This window comes from Thunnus maccoyii, chromosome 24 (genome assembly GCF_910596095.1).
Source record: "Thunnus maccoyii chromosome 24, fThuMac1.1, whole genome shotgun sequence".
In the NCBI taxonomy this organism is placed as follows: domain Eukaryota; kingdom Metazoa; phylum Chordata; class Actinopteri; order Scombriformes; family Scombridae; genus Thunnus; species Thunnus maccoyii.
Genome location: NC_056556.1, coordinates 17,563,585 through 17,583,776, shown reverse-complemented (window position 1 = coordinate 17,583,776; position 20,192 = coordinate 17,563,585). Strand labels below are relative to the sequence as shown.

At 40.0% G+C, this 20,192-nt stretch overlaps 1 protein-coding gene across 9 annotated transcripts in view; it reads right to left on the bottom strand.

Moving 5' to 3' along the window:
• dmd (dystrophin) overlaps positions 1–20,192 on the bottom strand; it is a 320,772-nt gene that overhangs the window by 19,786 nt on the left and 280,794 nt on the right. For all 9 annotated transcript variants that reach the window (XM_042405326.1, XM_042405321.1, XM_042405323.1 and 6 more), the window contains 7 exons: positions 13,042–13,103; positions 12,733–12,807; positions 9,568–9,769; positions 9,389–9,474; positions 9,018–9,175; positions 6,067–6,233; positions 1,715–1,826 (listed from right to left, as the gene is read on the bottom strand). In XM_042405326.1, the coding sequence (XP_042261260.1) occupies positions 1,715–1,826; positions 6,067–6,233; positions 9,018–9,175; positions 9,389–9,474; positions 9,568–9,769; positions 12,733–12,807; positions 13,042–13,103 (862 nt within the window). The remainder of the gene's footprint in view (positions 1–1,714; positions 1,827–6,066; positions 6,234–9,017; positions 9,176–9,388; positions 9,475–9,567; positions 9,770–12,732; positions 12,808–13,041; positions 13,104–20,192) is intronic.

Genomic DNA, 20,192 nt, shown 5'->3' with positions numbered 1-20,192 from the left:
TCATTGTCAGGTCTGAGTGTGCCATTACAGTTACAAGAAAGAGGAAACAGATTTATGACTCTCAGCCAGAGCTTCAGTGTCTTTATTTTAGCCTCAGGCCTGGGCTGAAGACATCACTGTTTAACCCTCTCTTTTCACTAGAATACAGCTTCAGGTCTACTGCTACACCAGAGGAAAGCTCTTGGTTTAGCACTGAAGCAGGGTTTACTGTGGAGAAACACAACTAAAAGACACCAGGGTACTGTCATATTCCAGGAATTTAAACAAGCAACAATAGTTTATTATCACTCGGGGCAGCAGAACAAACTGTAAGCACAACATTCACATTTCATGGTGTTAGTGGAAGTGGAAACTTGTTAGCAAACAGATGCCTATTAACACACCTAGGAGACACAGAGCAACATTATCATTCATTTGGAGTCATGTTTGTGTCCACTTGTTTAGCTCAGTTTTGGTCTCCTCTTACTGAGAAAAATACACATAGCCTACAAAATAGTGTATAGTGGCTTGGTGGCCTGCTGCTGGAAATTGGGTTGATAAGATTTAAAAGACTGAAACAAAACAGTTAAGTTTTGGGCTGCAAAACCAAAACAATGAGCTGCTAAAACTAAATTCTAAAAATAGAATTGAAGATTTTTGGTAATACACACATTTGCTTTCTTGCTAAGAGTTAGATGAGAAGATTGATATATTTTTCATGTTGGTACATTAATTATTAAGCTAGAGCTAGCAAGCCAATTAGCTTAGCTTAGCCAAAGACTGGAAATAGGAGAAAAAGCTAACCTGGCTCTGTTGAACGGTCAAAGAGAAACCACCCACCATTAACTCTAAATCTAGTTAAAGCACAGAACTCCACATAGAACCACAAACATGACATTTCTGTTTGACAGACCCAGTCTAGCCGTTTAACCTGCTTTCAGTCTTTGTGCTAAGCTAAGCTAACCATCTCCTGGGTTTAGCTTCATATTTTGTGTGCAGTGGTATTGATCTTTTCAGCTAACTCAAGAGTAGGCAAGAAAATAAATAAGTGAATTTTCCAAACTGTGCAACTACTCCTTTTATATAAAAATACTGATTAGTGCAACTTTAATCAACACTGTGAATACTGCTGTAAAATGAGCTGTAAAAAACTTAAAATTTTTTGACTATCACAAAGGGGTGGATAAAAAAAAGATACATATAGAATATTTTTAATATTTTCATTTTTTTCAAGCAAAAATGCCAAACACTCACTAGTTCTAGCTTCTTCAATGTGAGGATTTTCTACTTTTCTGTTGTTTTGTGATAGCAAACTACTATCTAACAAGACATTTGGGAAACTGTGACAGAATTTTTTTTTTTTATAAGAATATAATATATATTATAATTTCACTCATGTTTGTTGGAGATATGAATCTTAGTTGGTAAACAGGGTTATTAGCATTAATAACTGGAGGACATCCATTATACAAAGATCACTGCTTATTAAATAACGGCTTATTGAGGGTGTAGGAGCTATGATACGATGGCAAGAAAACATCTGCACACTCCAGTCTGTGCAATATTCATTTATTGGGGTGAAGTTTTAGCAGATCTGATAGTGTGAGTGATTTTCATGTCATAACCAGGAGAGGAGAAACTATTTTCAGTGAGTCTGGCACCTTAAATTCACATCTTCACCGTTTTAAATTTACATTTCATTTGCACATAGCAGAGTAGAAATATATATTCATACCGGAGTGCAGTACTCGACCATGGGGTACTGCATCTTATGTCCCTTGGCGACGCGACCGGAGAAGAAGCAGCTTTGGCAAATGTCATAGTTGAAATGTTTCAGGCTCCGATATCTGTGGAGAGAGAGAGAGAGAGAGCGAAGGAGGGAGGTCAAGAAAGCAAAGGAGGAAGAGTGATGAGAAAAGAGTGTAAATAGACGTCAGGGTAGAGCAGAAGAAAGAGCAAAAAGGGAAAAGGGAGGAAGGAAGAGAGACAGAAATGGAAAAGAAAGGGAGCGAATCAATAAAGGAGCAAAATTTACGGCTCTGTTTTCTCCAAAGTAGGAGTAGTTAAAATTCTTTCAGCCCAGGACCTAAATGAGAAATTTATTCTCTGGCCCTGGGACTCTTCATTAAAATTTATCACTGCTCTTGTCATGGAGGGGCCCACCAACAATGGAGCAGACACACCTCCCTTTACAGGTCCCAACCTTTAGTTTAAAAAACAGCCCTCCTGGGCTTCAATGCTATTTTAAAGGTTGGGGTTCCAAATGCGACTACAGTTCTATCATTATAATCATATCATCAATCATTCATATGTACAAGTCGGCTGCTTTACTGTGCTGCAGCTGCTCAATTAGATTAAGCCGACAAATAGTTCCACATGCTTTTTCACAGCCAGAGCTCAACCGTGGTGACAGAGAGCAAACTAATGGAACAAATGTGTTTTTATTGGAATAACAACACCCAACAAAAGGTTTATAAGTCTTGTGCGCACAATGAACCTTGTACATTCTTGTCTTCTTAACCCTCTTAACTGCACAAACTTTAGGAGGAGCACATTCATGAAATGTTATAATTAGTATAATCAACAACCTAAACCGCTATGTTTGGCTTCATTTGTGGGCAAATTTCCTTCACAAAAATGTTCCCAAAGAGTAAAAAGAGGAATTCCATACTGCAGAGCTTCACAACTTACTGTTGGAGATCAGCAGTGTCAGTAGTGGTAACAGGGGGCCCGAAACAATTACAAAATCATCACAGTGGCAGAAATTAAGAGGGATTGGTTTGATGTGAAGTTAGATGCTATAAAGCACCTTAACAACCTCATGGTGCTTTCACACTGTGTGATAGTGATAATCTTACAAGTTCATTGTGTCACACAGTGTGAGATGGGTCTAAACAAGGCCGTGCTAACTGCTCTGTGAGGACAGCACAGCGGTGCTTTGTTAACATCAGCATGCTTACATGATGTTGGTGTTTAGTTGGCATAATGTTTACCATGTTCACCATCTTAGCATGCTAACATTAACACTAGGATTGCTTGTGTGGGAAAGTGACCTTGAGGCACAGAAAATGTTTTTGTTGTGGAGTAGTTGAGTGGCTGTGGAATTATGCTACCTCACAAGTGTGTTTTGCGTCATTTTATGTAATATTCTGATGATGAGCATGTAGTCTTAAATGTCTGAATTTAGCCTGGCTTTGGTGGCAAAAGCCCTAAATCGACCATCGATGGATGTTTCTCACAGTGAGATCTAAGACCCCAGTTTGTGATTGATGATCAAAGGTTTCATCACGTTTCTCTCATCATTGTCAACTATCTGAAATATCTGTTCAAGCCCGGGACAAAAGGTCACCCACGGATTTGCGACATGAATGAGTGCATCAAGTTCTCTTAAAATCTCTTGTACGTGCCACATAAGAAGAGATCTGTTCATAGGAGCGGTTCTGGCATGACGCCTGAGATGAGCAGAAAACAAAAGAAAGCAAGAAATATGAAACTAATTCCATGCTTCTTTGAACAGATGCTGAAGCTTCATGTAGGAACCACTTCACTGGCTGTCATGATAAAGAGAATAGCTTTGTGCAGCTAGTGAACCATCTCACTTTTATTCCCGTGTGCGCGTGTGTGCAACACATGAAGAGAAATATGAGAATCCTGCTTCTCTGTTCCTCCTCTTTAAATAAGGAAAAACACTACAGGGACAAGAATGCTCACTACTTTAAAAATGAAAAACTCTTCTATATTATCTCACTAATCAAAAAGCAATGTCTTTGCTCTCAATCATTAGAAAATAGATATGGTGAGGTATAAAGATACAAAAGAAGAAATCATTTTTATTAAAAAGGAAGGCTGCTGATACATGGTCTAGACTTTAGAATTATACAAAAGATGTCAGTGTGCAGTTAAATCAGGTTCATTCCTACTGACTCTAGAAACTTAAAGGTTCAGTGCTGCACCACACAAGAGTATAATTCTCATTCAGTTTCAATTTAGGCTAAATTGAAAATGAAATTAATTCTGTGTTTTATAGCCCTTTATGTAATGAGATGAATAATATAATGCTCTATAGCAAAATGGTCCCAATTTCTGCTCATTTCTTCTTTTTTTGATATTCAGATGAGCAGCTCAGGAGGTAGACTGCGTGTGGAACTCTTCAACCTTAATGCTCAGCAAAAAAAACAACAACGGTGAAATATTTATAGTATTATAAACAAAAAGCACCCTGGAGACATGATCCAAGTGTAAGGCTGAGGAAAAGAGAGCGCAGAAAAGCTGAATGCAAATGGCGTAAAACCAAACTTCAAATACACTATGATATTTACAAAGGCACGCTCCACTCCTACAACGATACAGTTTGCAAAGGAAGACAATCCTTTTTCTCCAGAATCATAAACAAAAAGAAAAATGATGCTTGCATTTTATTTGCTACAGTAAAGAGAGCTCCTGAATTTCTCACAGCTGAAAAGTGTGATGAATTTGTGTCCTTTTTTGAAAATAAAATTGACGGTATCAGACGTGAGATTAGCTCAAACCTTCTCCTTCCCAATTACACCCTCAAGGAAACCAGTCCTGATGTCAGAGTTCAGCCCCATCAACAGAGATAGCTTATTAGAAACAGTACAGCACCGTCATTCATCCACTTGTTGTCTTGAAAGTTTGCCCACTAACTTTTTAAAAAATGTTAGTAACTCCACTGAAACTGATGTTCTGAACATATTGAATGCATCATCCATCTCAAATTTACCCTTTTTAGCCAAAATTATAGAGAAGGCAGTTTTTAAATCAGTGCTTGTTAATTTTAAATGACTATTTTGATCGATTTCAATCAGGCTTTCATGCCAATCACAGCACTGAGGCGGCTCTTATAAAGGTTTTAAATGATTAGTTTCAATAGTGATTCAGGCAAGACGTCAATTTTAGTGTTTTAAGACCTTAGTGCAGCCTTTGATGCCGTCAATCACAGTATACTTTTACATAGACTGAAAAACTGGGTTGGTTTTCTGGAACAATCTTAAAATGGCTGAAATCATAGCTGGAGGGCAGGGATTATTTTGTCGCCATTGGGAACCATAATTCAAAACGCATGTCCTTGCTCTGTGGTGTATCTCAAGGGTCAATTCTCAGCCCGCTTCGGTTTAACCTATACATGCTCCCACATCCTTCAGAACAATACCCTTGTCTATCATAGTTATGCTGATGACACTCTAATTTAGGACAAGGCACTAAAAACAAAAGAGCAGGTTAAGAACTTTGGTGTTTTAATTGACTCAGAGTTTTAACATTCATGTCAAAGCAACAACTAAATTAGAATTTTATCACCTTAAAAATGTAACCAAAGTCAGGGACCTTATGACAAAACATGATTTGGAAAAATTGATTCATGCCTTTATCTACAGCAAAATCGATTACTGCGATGGACTTCTGAGAGGACTTCCTAAAAGGACCATCAAGAACCTGCAACTTATTCAAAATTCCAACAGAGTTCTGACCAAAACCAAAAGGACAGTCTACATCACCTCAGTTCCTCAATCTCTACACTGGCTGCCAGTAAACCACAGAATTTATTTTAAAGTCTTATTACTAATTTATAAATCTCTTCATGGAGTTGGCCCTGAATACATGACTGATATGCTTGAGAAATATAACCCTGCGAGACCTCTTAGATCACTGGGGAGTGAACTGCTAGTGGTGCCCAGGGCAAAATCTAAACAAGGAAAAGGAGTTTTTAGTCATGATGGAGCACAGCGCTGGAACCGACTGCCTGATGGTCTCAGGAAGGCCCCAACGCTTTTAAATAAATGGTTTTAAAACTTAAGGTCTTCATATTATTTTAAATCTTTTTTATCTATTTAGTTTTATTCTTTTACTCTTATTTTATTTCTTAATTATTTCTTATTTCTATATAGATTTTATTTCTTTTATCTTGCTTTTTTCCAATTGTGTTGTTGTAACTTTGCATTGTGTTCTCTGTACAGCATCTTGACTTTACCTCTGTGTATGAAACGTGCTTTACAAATAAAACTGCCTTGCCAAGTACATTTGTAAAATGAAAAAAGAATGAATGTGCTGCAACTGTATGACTCTCCTGACCTGAAGCCTATGATGGGACACTCCTTGCAGATGTTACACTTGGCCTGGTGCTTGGCGGTCTCGGCGGCGGCCACGCGGTGCAGGACGGGTAGCCACACCATGGACTGAGGCTCCAGACGCATCCAGTCCAGGAACATGGCAGCCTCCAGCTCTGGTTTGTTGTTGGCCTGGGAAAACAGTTATAGAAAGCATGGTTTGAAAACACAAAAAGTCAAAGTTGCTTTCAATATGATAAAAAAACTCATCATCAGAAAAGATGTTGGAAATATTTTTCAATCTTATCTGCTAGTGATGAGTCAGAATCCTCTCTTTGTTTGAAGAAGTGTGTGTTTTTTTTGTGTGTTTCTGTGAGAATGAAAACTTAAAAAATGTTTCACAGTGTGAGAGAGAACTCTGGTTAATATTTGATGTGTTATGATGTTTTTTGGTTGTGGAAGCGGTAAAAAATGACCTTGAATGTTACATTATCGATTTAGTCAGCAAACACTTTACTTTGACTTTGACTTTTACCACTGCACCTGCCATCCTTACTTAAAGGATAAATCTGGTGATATTCTATATTTGCTCTTTTAGCAGCAAATCCCATTTGCAGAGCCAAACCAACTATGAATTGATTTACTAACAAGTATTGTGTGTCTCAGTGTATCAAAACCTGATATATATTTTATTCCTCTGTGCTGTAGAGCTCCACTGTTATCCAAACACTATTAAAACACATGAATGACATGGTGACATGTTCCTTCATCACCATGAACATACACTTACCCAAACAGTTGATTTTGACTCAGTCTCACACACACCTGTTGTCAGATACACTCACTAAAGCACTAAATGTGGATTAATCCGCAGCTGAAAATAGTCCCCAACAAATGCACTATTTTCTCCTGTTTGAGTAAGGTTTGTTAAAAACTACATTGACCTGGTGTTTTAGGAGATTACTGAGCTTTTTTAAAAAATAAACTATATATTTGTGAGCTGTTTTTAAATATTAACATAGGAGCCAATGGGCTTGGAGCTGATAGCCACAGATGGGGTAGAGAAGTCAGAAAGTATTGAGCGATAAAGTAACACACTGTTGTTTTTTGTCTTTTTGTAGAATTTAAAACATGACCAAAATGTAGAATATCACTAACTTTATCTTTTAAGTGTTTATTTGTACTTGAGATTTATATTCAGTCCTGTCTATATATAAATAAAAGAGTTGAACAGACAGGAAACAAAAATAATCAGAGACTTCATGCATCGTTTTCCCACCGGCAGGGACTCTGGGAACTCTGGGGTCTCGGAGTTTTCATGGAATTGACCCCCCCATCTCTCTCTTTTTTTTTCTTACTGTCTCGCCCACATGTACCCTGACTCCCCAGAGGAAGTGGCTGGAATGAAGCTAAGCTGTCTCCAGTTTTAGGGCTAGATGAGATTAGATAGTCCACCTGGTGTGTGCGCCTGAGGGTGTGCATTTTTGAGTGTGTGAGCATGTGTGTGTTTCTGTGATGTGTGTTGAGGTACACGGATCATAAGAACCTAAAAAGGACTTTGTTTAAACTACATCATCACTGTAAATAAAAGCTAACTTCTCAACTTTTTATTCCATCTATTGCCACTGAAAAGGTTTGTGATGCTTCAAGGTACAAACAATCAACCAGGCCATTACAGCCTCGAAACTTAATACTGACAGCTCTGATACGACATCAGGGCTTGTATTAGTGGCTATGTCAATCAGTGTGTGTGTGAAATATGTCATAACAAACAAACCAAGTAGGCATGAGATGACAAATACTGTCTGGGACTATGACTATCTCCAGAAATCGCAATTTGGTGCTCAATTGACTCGTCGCTGAGCACCTCTGTTGCTAGCTGTCAAGCTTTCCATCCTCACACAGCACATAAACAGTTTACAATGATAACAGCACCAGATTTACTGCTTGAAATTTGTAGTCATTTTTGAAACAATGGGTCCTTTGTCTACAGAGGTCAACAAAAGCAGCTTCTCATTTCTAGTCAGTGACCATCAATTTTCTCTGAATACAGCTCCATGCACATTGCCTTGGCATGTGGAGAAATCCAAAGTTTGACAGACCTGCTGTGGTAGGCCTCAGGTGAGTAGTTTAGTGAAGGGTTAATTTCCACAATATTTCCTTTGTCCTACACAGGACAATTACTTTACACTAATTTCAGAAAAAGAGCTCAATTCTATGTCCAAAGTAGGGACTTGAAACATGAAAAATGCTGGATCATCTCTCTGAGATCAGGGATAATCCAGTCAGATTGTAATTACTGGGATCCTTTGAGAAAAAAAAAGTGTGATGCGTTTGCTGTATTTGCTACCTGTTTATGCTCTAAATGTTGCTGCTGATTCTGATTTTGAAAAGCTGGTGACTTTCTTTTCCTTGCTGTTCTGCGCTGTCACGCTCTTTTCATCTGAACAGCCATCTGCAGGTAGGTTCATATATTGTGTTCATTCTGCCCTATTTGCTTGTGAGATTTTTTTCTGGGCCCATCCACAGAAATTTCCATGTTTCCATGCCAGCAACATCTCTGCAGCTGTCAGAGATCATTTGTTTGATCCCCTGCAGTCTGTCACTCACTTCTCCTGCCTGACACTTATATTCACACACACACACTCTCTCTCTGACCCTGTTTAGTGGAGTCTGTGTTCCCTCTCCTGTTTTTATTTTTCTTGGTTTTATCAATGTTTTGCCTTTTATTTTCTGGAAAGCTTACTGACAGCCCAGTTTATTTCTTTAAATAACCTGATTTACGTGAACAAACACATGGACTTGGCATGGCAGTAGGAATATGTGGCCTTCATCTGGATGGCCTTAGGCACTGGTACAAATAGACATGCAGGAAGTCTATTCATTATCACTCCCTATTACTGTGTAAAGTCAAATCAAACTCAGGCCCAAACACTTGGGAACGAGTGTTTGGTTGCATGAGACAGTGTCACGTACAAACTGGAAGCAGCTGCGGACGGAGGGCTCGATGTTGGAGCCGCCGAAGGAGGCGACCTCGCCGAGCTGCCGGGGGATCTGGATGGAATCGTGGAGGAGGAGGCCCAGACGACGCTGGTCGCAGAAACCTGTGGCACTGGCAACCTGCCTGAACAAGACTGGAGGAGAGGAGAGGGAGAGAGGGATCAGACCAGATAAAGACGGGACAGAGGAAGAATGAGAGAACTCAAATGCCTCATTTACATGTTTTGGGTTTGCAGGCCTGTTGATTTTCATTTTATTTCAATAGATCCAAAACACACTATTTCTGAGAAATGCAGATACAACAAATAGGAGCTCCAACAAAAATCCCTCAAGTTTGTATAACTTACATCTGTATTTATCCTCCAGGTGAGCCTTGCAGAGGGAAATGATTCCAGTTTTGAATGAAAGAGTCCGGATCTTTCCAGTTCGGCCACTAACAACCAACAAAACACATGAAAACATGTTAAATCTGGTTCAAACAATGAAACTCCTGTGTGTGTGTGTGTCTACAGCGTGTTCCACCTACGTGTCGTAGACGTTGAGCAGCCAGTTGAGGCACATGTCGACGCACAGCGGGACATTGACCAGGTGGGAGTGGGTCTGCTCCAGCCGCTGGTACAGACTGGTCAGGCAGGTGACCAGCTGGGAGATATCCAGCAGCTGCTCGTTCTGCTTCAGGCCGTGCTGGTCGAACACCTCGCACGCCATCGGCATGCTCAGTAGATCCACTGAAGACACAATGAAAGAGGGACAACAAGAGGATTTTTAGACACATGCATATCTGAGGCGGCAGGCTGTGCTGAGACTGTCCTTCAACCACACCAACTGGGATCAAACCCTCCATGTTCAAAGTGTCCTTGAGCTCCATGCAGCTACAAGGACAGTAGTGAGAAGGTGACTTCACTCCAGGGATCAATAAAGTATCACATTATTCATCTTAATCATTCATTAAGTCCACTGAAGGACAGAGAGAAAGGAGAGAGGTGTGTTAATACTGAGAAGAGGTCTTTCAATGATCTGGGCATGGCCGATGAAGGTCTACATATGAATTCACAGAAATGATCTACAAACATACATGTCAGTACTTTGATTAATGGCGTGAAGGCTGCAAACTGGACATTCATTTTTCCACAGAATATGTTTGGTTTTTGAATATTCTTTTATGGAGAAGAGCTCTGATTACACAGTCTGGAACCTCTCAAATGTGTTCTTGCAAGTTTGTGACTCACTTTTTCAAAATTAAAAAGTCAACTTTTGCTTTTGGCAAAGCGGCTGTTTCCCTTTTGTGCATCCAAGAACATAGACTGTGGTGGGCAGCAGAAGAAAGACTCCACATTTTCCATTCCATATTATTATATATAGTGATGACTAATGTACAAGTACAGTAAAGCACACAGAACAATTATTGATGATTAGGTCTGCTGCTATACAATAGATTTGAAATTTGAACTACAGTTGAAATGTGGGATTAAATTAAATATTTAATCTGTACAGATTTGTTCAAATTCAAAGTTCTCGGTGTGGTAGAGGAGCAGTATCGTTAGCCTGCTACTCAAGTGAGACAACAGATGTGCTGTGAATGAATGGAACAACATCAGCTCTACAACTTACTGAAGGATAAAGCTATGTGGGTTACATTCAAATGAATTCAAACTAATTACATATTTATGAGGTCATTTTTATGCCTTTATTATCATCATAGTTATCATCTTAACCCCTAAGCTACAGAGACGCCCCTAGAATAATGATGCTACTGATGAAGTAAATATCACTTTGTTAAATCTCAAGGTTCTGGTTCTACTTAAAGCTGCATTGATTGATCTTTTTGGCCACTTGGGCCCGTACACAACACAACATGACATATCATCACCTTATCAAGTTAATATGGCGAACATGTTAGCATTTACACATCCAGCAGACACTGAGCAACATTCATATTCATATCGAGTCATGTTTCTGTTCACTTGAATTAAATTGAGGTCCATTATCATGTTCAGTCCCCTGAGAAGAATACTTGGCTCTCTAGCTGCTAAATGCTCCACTATGTTCATCAGCTAGTTTCTAACGTTGTGGGTCTGCTGTTTGGTGCTGGATATGTAGTGCACAGTGTTTTTTATTAGAGCTGCCTGTTGTGATTGAACATGAGACAGATGAGGTCTTGGGATCGATTCACAATTTTAATTGATTTTTGTTTGCCTGCAAAATGCAGGATTGAAATGTCATTTTTTTGGACAACCGTGCAAGATTAATGAAAGACCTGCATCACATGCAAGGCTATCATCATTATCCAGTACATAAAATACAGTTCTACCACACAGCTACTGCTTCAGCTAGAGCACATAACATCCAGTTTAATAATCAGTTCAGTACAGACAGGACAGAAAAGTCTGCTCACTAATGGATCTGCTGGTGTTTGTCTCTTCATAAGTCATCAGCCTGATATCTGCAGGCTGCTGGCTGGCCAGCGTTAGCTACCTGGCAGGTATGGACAAACTGAACTAAGTAGAGATTGGAAAGCGTTCAGTTGACTCTCAGTGCTGTCCCCCTGTTAAATTGAATCATTTAATTGACTCCCATTAAATTCACTACAAAATAGCCACCTGGAGTCACTGCAGTCCTGTAAATTGCAGAGAGAGAGAGCATGTAGTGTAACCAATCATGTCCCAGCTTACGGGACTGTCTTGACTCAAAGTGGCTAACGTAGCAGCCACCGTCTATGTTACTTTTTGACTAAAAGTAAACGTTTTGTGCATGTTGTAATAACTCGATTTTCACAATTTAGACATTTTACACATCATGCAAAAACAAAAATTCTAATGAGATGAATTTGGTTGATATATCACTCAGCCCTGCATTACATTCCATCTGTTGTTAATATACAAATATTGATTAGTGCAGCTTTAAGGAGAAATCTGTCAGTAATATCATTTTTCCTCTTTTTATCTTTTTCCCTTTTTTACATTGCATTTTAATGTCTTCTTCAGACTGTAGAAGACAGAGATAAGAAGAAACTGGCGGCAATAATAGAAAGAAAGAAAGAAATGCCCACTTAGCATACTGCAGGGAATAGAGCGAGCAAAGGGTTAAAGAAACAAAAAAAAGAAAGATCCTCAATAACTGTGCTGCCTTCGTCAGGGTTAATCACCAAACCTGTTTGTTTGTATATTTAGAAAGCCTCTGTAACATAAATAGCACCTCAGTGCTATACGGCTGCAGCCAGCTATACGCCTTACAACATATCACACACATAACAGCTTGTAGGCGGCTCACACTTTACAGATCCACCGGTGAGAGACGAGAGGGATGAGTAAACACACATATGGACACACACACACACACACACACACACGAATGCACAGACTGTGAGAGCAGAGAGGCAAAGACGGTAGAAGTAAGGAGAAGAAGAGGAGGAGGGGGAGAGCGGAGGAAAAAAAAAAAAAGAATACACAAAGGAGGAAGTGAAGGGGAGACGATGGAGAGGACAAACAACACCGCAAATGAGGTGAGTTAAAAAAAAAAGAGAGAGATGGCGAGTGATACAAGAAAACAAAGAACAAAGGAGGAGTGTAGGAGGGCTGGAAAACAATGAGATGAGCTCTCATGATGAGAGGATTGTACTTGAACCAAGAGACAAAAACCCAATGTGACACATAGAGGAGATATAAACTATATATACACAGAGAGAACTTACAGCACAGAGCCTTCTGCAGGCGTCTGAGTTTCATGGCTGTTCGGTAGGCTGAGAATCGAACATTGTTCAGGTCCGCTGGAAGACATGAAGAAGAAGGACATACCGCAGTTACATGTCTCTGTTTATATCATGAATTTTACTTCCACTAACTGAACCAAAACTAACAGCCTCATCATTTCTTCATTTCATCTTCATCCAACGCTGTGATGTATTATGAAGTGATGCAGCAGCTCGTTTCACAGTCAAGTAATCCATGTCTTCATTAGAACTTAGTGTGTGTGTGTGTGTGTGTGAGAGTGTGCGTCTTACCCAGAGACTGGTAGAGCTCGGCCATCTTGGGATGGTCCCAGCATGTTGTCTGGGTCTGGTGGCTGGAAGGGGACAAAAAGAGACATGGCGGTCAACTTGGATTCAGATCGCTTGTGATGTCAAGAGTTTAAACTTGTTCAACTGCTGTTTTTGCAGCGAGTCAGTCTGGATATAAATAATCAACTTAACACCAAAAGCAGACTTTGTTGGGTTATACTGAGAGATGATATTTAGTCCAGCCTAATTCATACAAATGGGATGGACAAAATACTAAGAACACTTCTTTAAAACAGATGAAATAAAACCTGAACATTATCACATTCATGTAGAGAGGACTGATGTATTAGACTTAAAGTTTTAAATGCTGCATAGTGTAATAGTGTCACTGCAGTAAAAACTAAAAGGAGTTGAAGTATTGTGTCAACACAAGTTTTGAAATAAAGTAATGGATACTACATTGAAGTGCCAGTCTCAGCTTTAACATCAATATAGAAGGAACCGTGTGGGAGAAAATCTCTCATTTCCTTCAAGCTCTGGCAGAATTAACACTGTATGTTACTGTCATATTGGCTAAAATGTAAGGTGATCACAAGCAGCAGGTGTCAAAAACCCAATGTGACGCATGAGATGGGGAGGAGAAACGTAAGAAAATATGTACAAATATATTCTAAAAAGTCATGTGTTTTGAAAAACGTCACAAATAACATTTTGTCTCCTCCGTTCTACGGAGGTGATGACAAGATCTGTGGAGGCATAAACATAACCATTTCAAAACGTTTCAACCCCATTCACAAGCTAAAACTGTGAACAGATACCTGAGCTTTGAGTATCAGCTGATACCGAGTACCGATCGATACCTGTGTTTAATCAATGAGCTGTATATGCCTCACTGTGTGGAAGAGACTGGGATCACTCTTTTGTGTGTAAGGCAACATCAGACTTGATTTAAACCTTGCTTTCCTAACTTTGTAAAACAAAATGTAACAAATAAACACACAGATATTAATTTACTGAGTTGTTATTTATTGAAATAATGGTACCTGATACCAGATCCAGTTATATGAGTCAGTATTGGACTGATATCCAATAATCGATATCTGTATCAACAAATGTGACAGAATGAACTAATTTGCCAAAACCAATTCAAACGGTTGTTGTTCAGTTTCTTTGTATAGAAGATGTGAACACTGATTAGTACAATAGATATATTAAACCCTCTGTAACATCAAACAGTAGGGTCAATGTTAAGACATATGCCTGTCAACAGCAGCAGGTTAGAGTAAGAACTGCTTACTAAGAAAACAAGATGAAAAGTGCTTTTGGATTCTACTGAGATGAATCTCAGTTGCTGATGAATTCGATCAGTTTCCCTGAAATCCAACACTGATATTAATCCTGTTGTTTGTGTTTTTCTCTCCTCCATCTTGTAATCTTAGAAAATAACAACCCACTGTGGCACTCGTGCTGCACAAAAAAAATAATAACACAGACTCCATCCTCTCTGCATCACAGCGGTGCACGAGTGTGATAGAGGAAAGAAAGGAAAGAAGAAAAAAAAAGAAGCAGAAGGAGAAAGAGAGATAGATGGCTGCTGTGTCATTCTGCCCTCACACATTCTCTCCTCGTGACTGCTGCTCGCCACTCACAGGAGACTCCGTTGTGTATTTGTGTGTGTTGCCCCCAAACAGGTCGGACACACGGGTGAAAAAGGGAGCCTGCGTGTGTGATTTACGCCCTCAGAACCGCGATAAGGAAACATTTTATGTGTTTTCTTGTGTACCAGCATAAAACATTTAAAATCCTTCAGCATTCCCATTATTCCATGTCCCTGCTGAATTCTGTCCTGCATGTTCTGTGTCAGTCGTGCATTGTGTTTCAGTCCACTCGCGGGTCAGCACCAATTAACCGATTTAACTTCCCAGTGACCCGTCGCGCTGGCTAGAATAAAGCACTTCTTACCACAGTTGGAGTTTTCAAAAGGACACGCAGAACAATGAGGCTGTCAGAGGGAATGAAACTGGCACAAAGACTTGAGAGGATGACACCTTCAAGAAATGGACAAAAATAAATTGTCTTGACTTTATATCTACATGCACCGTGAACATGGCCGGGTTAAGCTGCTGCGGGGCCCTCGGGCTAAAATGAGCAGCTGGATCCAGCTCGTTGTGTGTGTGTGTGTACAGTTTTTCTTTGCTGCAATACTACCTGACCACACATCTGCTGCATGGTAACTGGATTAAAGACATGCATAAAGGAATATATGTATGCTACGCTACCATTTTGGCAGATAATGTATCTCAAAAGACTTCCTGGTCTCGATTTACTGCTCATTATAGAGTCAAATACTGGAGTGTCTACTGTAGAGAGCAGTGAATGAGTGAACGAGTGAACTATCCTTCTGTTTATTCAGTAAGCTAGCTCATTAGCTCCGTCACTAACGGGACAATACGTTCAGTTTCCTATTGGTACCATCGACTCCTGTCTAATTGTCTTAAAGCATGTTATCTGTTGTGCAGCAGTCCGCGATAGCTGCCTCCTAATTTGGACTATTCAGCTCTCCATTCCCTCAAAAGGTCAGCACTGTCCAGACAGATTGCTATTGGTCAATGGTGAGAATTTGTGTGTCAGAGTTCACAGATCTTGACTTGTGACTTGAAGTGGGAGACTTGTGCATATTTACGAGCAAATCCACAGATCATGATTCCAGTGAAAATTCCCCTTTTTTTTAAATGCTGGTGTGGTGTTGGGCCTTAAGCCAGGGACTTTTGGGGCCCCTGAAGTTCTGGAGCCCTACACAGTGGCCCACTTTGCCCAACTGGTCAGTTGGTAATCCAGCCTTGACTGTCAAGGGTTACAGTATCAGTGTATCAAAACGCCCAGTTCAGAATTTATTACCATGGTCCTACAATCTGGATTTCAATTCAGACTACTTTTGTATTCTGTTCCCCAGAGCTTTATATTAAACATGTTAGAAACTCCTCATCTCCAACTAATCCCTTTTGTTCCGAAAGTAAAACTACAGTCAAATAGTAATATTGCTCCTGAGATTGTGTTTCTTTTCAAGAGTAGCCGAACAATAAGCCTTCAGGCTTTGGTTTCGGCTTTGCCCACACATCTGCTGGAACTGTGTGATCTCTTCTAATACTTGTTTGACATTTCTGAAGTTTCATTTTCTATTTTGGTATTGTGCAAATAAGCAAACGGTTCTAGATTGGTATTGCATGCACCTTACATAAATTCTGTTATTGTGTCTTCATCATACCGTAGTGATAGAAGCTGTTATTTCAACTACTGCTTATTTGTTATTTTATTACCTTAAATATGGTGTCAGCATTTGCTGCAGTTGTATAAACGCCAAAATTCACCGAACATCCTCAAAATATTTCCAGTTTAATCCCAGCTGAGTGTCAAGATCTGAACTCTAATTTGGCATTTCATGCCATCTTTAACACCCACTTTGAATAGAAATGCCATCTAGAAAACATTAAAACTCCACTTATATTAAATGCCAGCAAAACTAAATATGTTACTGTAAAGTAAAGAGCTGATTTTCCCCGTCATTAGTTCCACTGAGCTGCTGTAGTAATAATTATTGTACTAACATAAGAAGAAAATCTGGACAGCTAATTTAGCAGCATCAATAACAAAGTGCATCTATTTTGGGGGGAAAAACGTCAAAATGTTCTTTGCCACAATAAATATGAGTGTGAAGTGGTGTCAGACGCTACTGTAAATATGATGGTGATGTGCCAGCTGCCTATTTACATAAAGCTAATGGAGGCCACATGTCTTACCAGCCAGGCAATTAAGTATTTTGTTCAGAGCACATCAAATATTTGAAAAGTCCTTCACAGGAGACAGAACAGTGGATTCTGAAGAAATCATTTATAGTGCCTTCCACTTTATATGTCAAATGGTTAATAAATAGACATTTGGCTTCCTGTGATCTTGGAAACGAGAGGGGCTTCTTATTTAAGAGTGTATGTCAATCAGGGCGTCTGGGACGATTTTGTCATTAAGTTAAATGTAGGACGGTTTAAATGTCTATTCAGAGCCAGTTAGAGTGAAATATTATGTTCATTTTGTCAGTGGAATGAAGGTGAAAATGAATGAAGAAGTGGAGCTGCAGAAAACTTCAAAATTCAGCCAAATAAAGACAGATCAGATCAGTTACAGCTAAAACAAACCCCCCATTCTCCGATAGAGGTGTTTGTGATCAGGCTCACACACACGTGAACAATAGGTGTACAAAGTGGGCGATCACTAAACACAGTGGGTGTTATGGATCATTTGGATAAGAAAGCAAATACAGTATCAAAAAACTTTGTGCTGCACAAAACAAACAGCTAAAAAAATGCCTTGTTTCAATACAGTGCGGCTGAGCATTCCTCTACAGAGAAAGTACTGTTTTCTGCTTCATAATTCCTGCCTGAGGCGTGTCGGTGCACAAAACGCAACCCTGCCCAGCTTGTTAAAAGCACACATGTCGAGTTGGTCACACACAAGCGCACCTGCAGTTAACCTTTGTCTGGAAAAGTACGTACAAATAATAATCCATATGCTGTCTTCTTCTGCCGCATGCCCTTGTTTTTCTCTTTCCTGCCTCCCTAGCCTCTCTCCCACACTCCCACTCCAGATAATGAGGAGTGGGGTCCCATGGTGAAGAGCTACTTAAAAATCCTCTAAGCTCAGAGTCTGTGCAAACAGTAGCTCCAGTCACTCAGCTCGTCATCGGGCGTGCTGCTCCGAGCCACTCGGACAAATGCTTATAATAACCGTGTGGCATCAAACACAGCTGCTTTCATCCAGAACGCTGCAGTCGCTCGGAGATGCGGGCCTCTGACTCATTCACTCGGTGGTTCCCTTTCTCTAAATTAGCTAAGAAATTCCGACGAGATGTCCTTGAGCAAGGCAGCTGTTTATATGGGCTTCTCATAAGCACACCAAAGTAATATCTAGCTCTTCTCTATCATAAAAGTGAGTTAATCTCAGTCCCTCATTCTAAACCCAGGGGTCAAAAAGCAATCCATGAGTCACAGAACAATACCAGAGAAGAGGCTGTTTCACTGAGACATTCCAATTAAAACATGAAAATATTATAATATAATTATAATATTTTATCTAACTGTATAGAACTTTACACGATGTCTGATATATGACTTATGGTTTCAAAACCACTGAATCTGTTGACTGTTCAAGCTTCCACCTAGATACTAAACATGTTATTACCAGTTAAATGGTTAACTTTCTGTGTCCGTACTTCACATTTAGTTCTGCCTAGACACTAATGTTATTCTGGGTTTTTAACTTGACCCTGTGCAGAGATCTTTCTCTTACTGGCTACTTTAGAGAAATGTAAATATACTCTGTGCAGGCTGGTGTCTGTTCTCTCTCTGTAACACCACTGTGTTTCTCTACCAGTGCTTCACTTATTTATTACTTTAGTTACCTGCAAATGCTGAAAGCTGAATCTAATGAACTTGATTAGAGCTGAAACAACTAATCAATTAATGGATGGACATTTTTCACTATTTTCTAAGATTTTATACACCAAAATGATTAATTTAATGAAAGAAAATAGTTGTTAGTTGCAGCACTAAACTTCCCATGAGTGTGTATCTTATGTGACTGCATGCAGATGACATCACTAGCTTAAACTGGAAAAGTTGGAAGTTGATGGTGAAGGAGATCTAAGTGGAAGACAGACTTTCATCAAGAAGTCATGATTTTCTTATTCTCTTTCATTTAAAAAACAAGGCTGCATACTATGTTTTATCCAGGATGGGATCAGTGAGAGACTGGAGCTGGGTTCATGCTCCTCCCGGCTCATGTGTCCTTGAGCAGGACACTGAAAACCTCCCGGCTCCTGGGGCGTTTCTCTGCTGAAAGAGAATTCCCCCTAAAGGGATCAATAAAGTATCGCATCACATTTCACTATTGCATCAACTTCAAACCTCGAATTCCCCGCTCCCATCTCACCGCCACACCGCCCACCTGTCCTCATCACCTTATCTGTCTCTCTGCCACCCACAGCCGCCTCAGCCTCCAATAGGAAAGCAGCTATATGTTTGGAAGCGGAGGATACTGCAACTCTTTTCTAACATTAGCACACAGATAGACACGCGCTGAAACACTTGATAATATGTTTACAAAATCCTAAACTTGGACTCCCCTGCAGTCCTACTACTTCTAACCATATGTCCCAAAAAACAAAGAAAATTCACAAGAGAGCGATAACCTATCAATGGTGGGGCTGCAGAAAGCAAACATCTTTTTTTTTAATGCTCTCTGAAAGCTGACACTGTCTCCCTAGAAACTGTATCATGGCCTCAGGACAAGGCAACGTGTTGATAATGCATCGTAAACTCTCAAAAGATAAACTAGTGCACACTGAGCAGCTCCGGCGCAGCAGTCAGGGATTCGCTGCCTTGCTCGAGGGCGATCTGATTGAAGCTGACGAGGGAGGGGGTGCAGGGGGAGGGGGGGGGGAGAGGGAGGGGGAGGCATTCAACATTCACAATCCCTGCCCACATTGTCCCAGTGCGAACGGGGAGAGAAACCAGTAGAGACAATAACAAGATGAGACAGCAGAAGAAGTGACCATAAGCAGAAAACACAATAAATAAAAGGGGGGAAGGAGTGCAGTGTTGTCTTGTTTTTAGTGAAACTGACTGTATGATACTGTCTGTATTTGTTTATTTCACAAAAATATCCCCACAGATTCATACCAGAAGTGGGAGAGTGTGATGAGATGCAGATGAAAATTAAGTATGTATGAAAAAAAAAAGAAAATGCTAGTGCTAAGCTTCAATATCAGCTGGTGAGGTAAAACTAAGACGTGTGCGACATCAGTCAAGCTTTATCCTGCACCGCACAACACATCTGATGAAGCCTGATGAGATGTTATTGAATGAATGTTGAACCTGCACCTCTGTGTTTTTAGCCTATTTGTTCACGTTCTGCTTTCTCTACCAGCAATTCCTCTTCACACTGTAAAAAAAACCCAACAACAACAAATCAACTACTCTGACGCTGAAAAAAGTCTGATTGGATTATTTCCCGAGACCTGTCTCAAATCTGAGACACTCCTCTGTGCAGCATAACTTAAAGCTGGTTTGAACTGCCATCATTCTTTGACAGACAATAACACA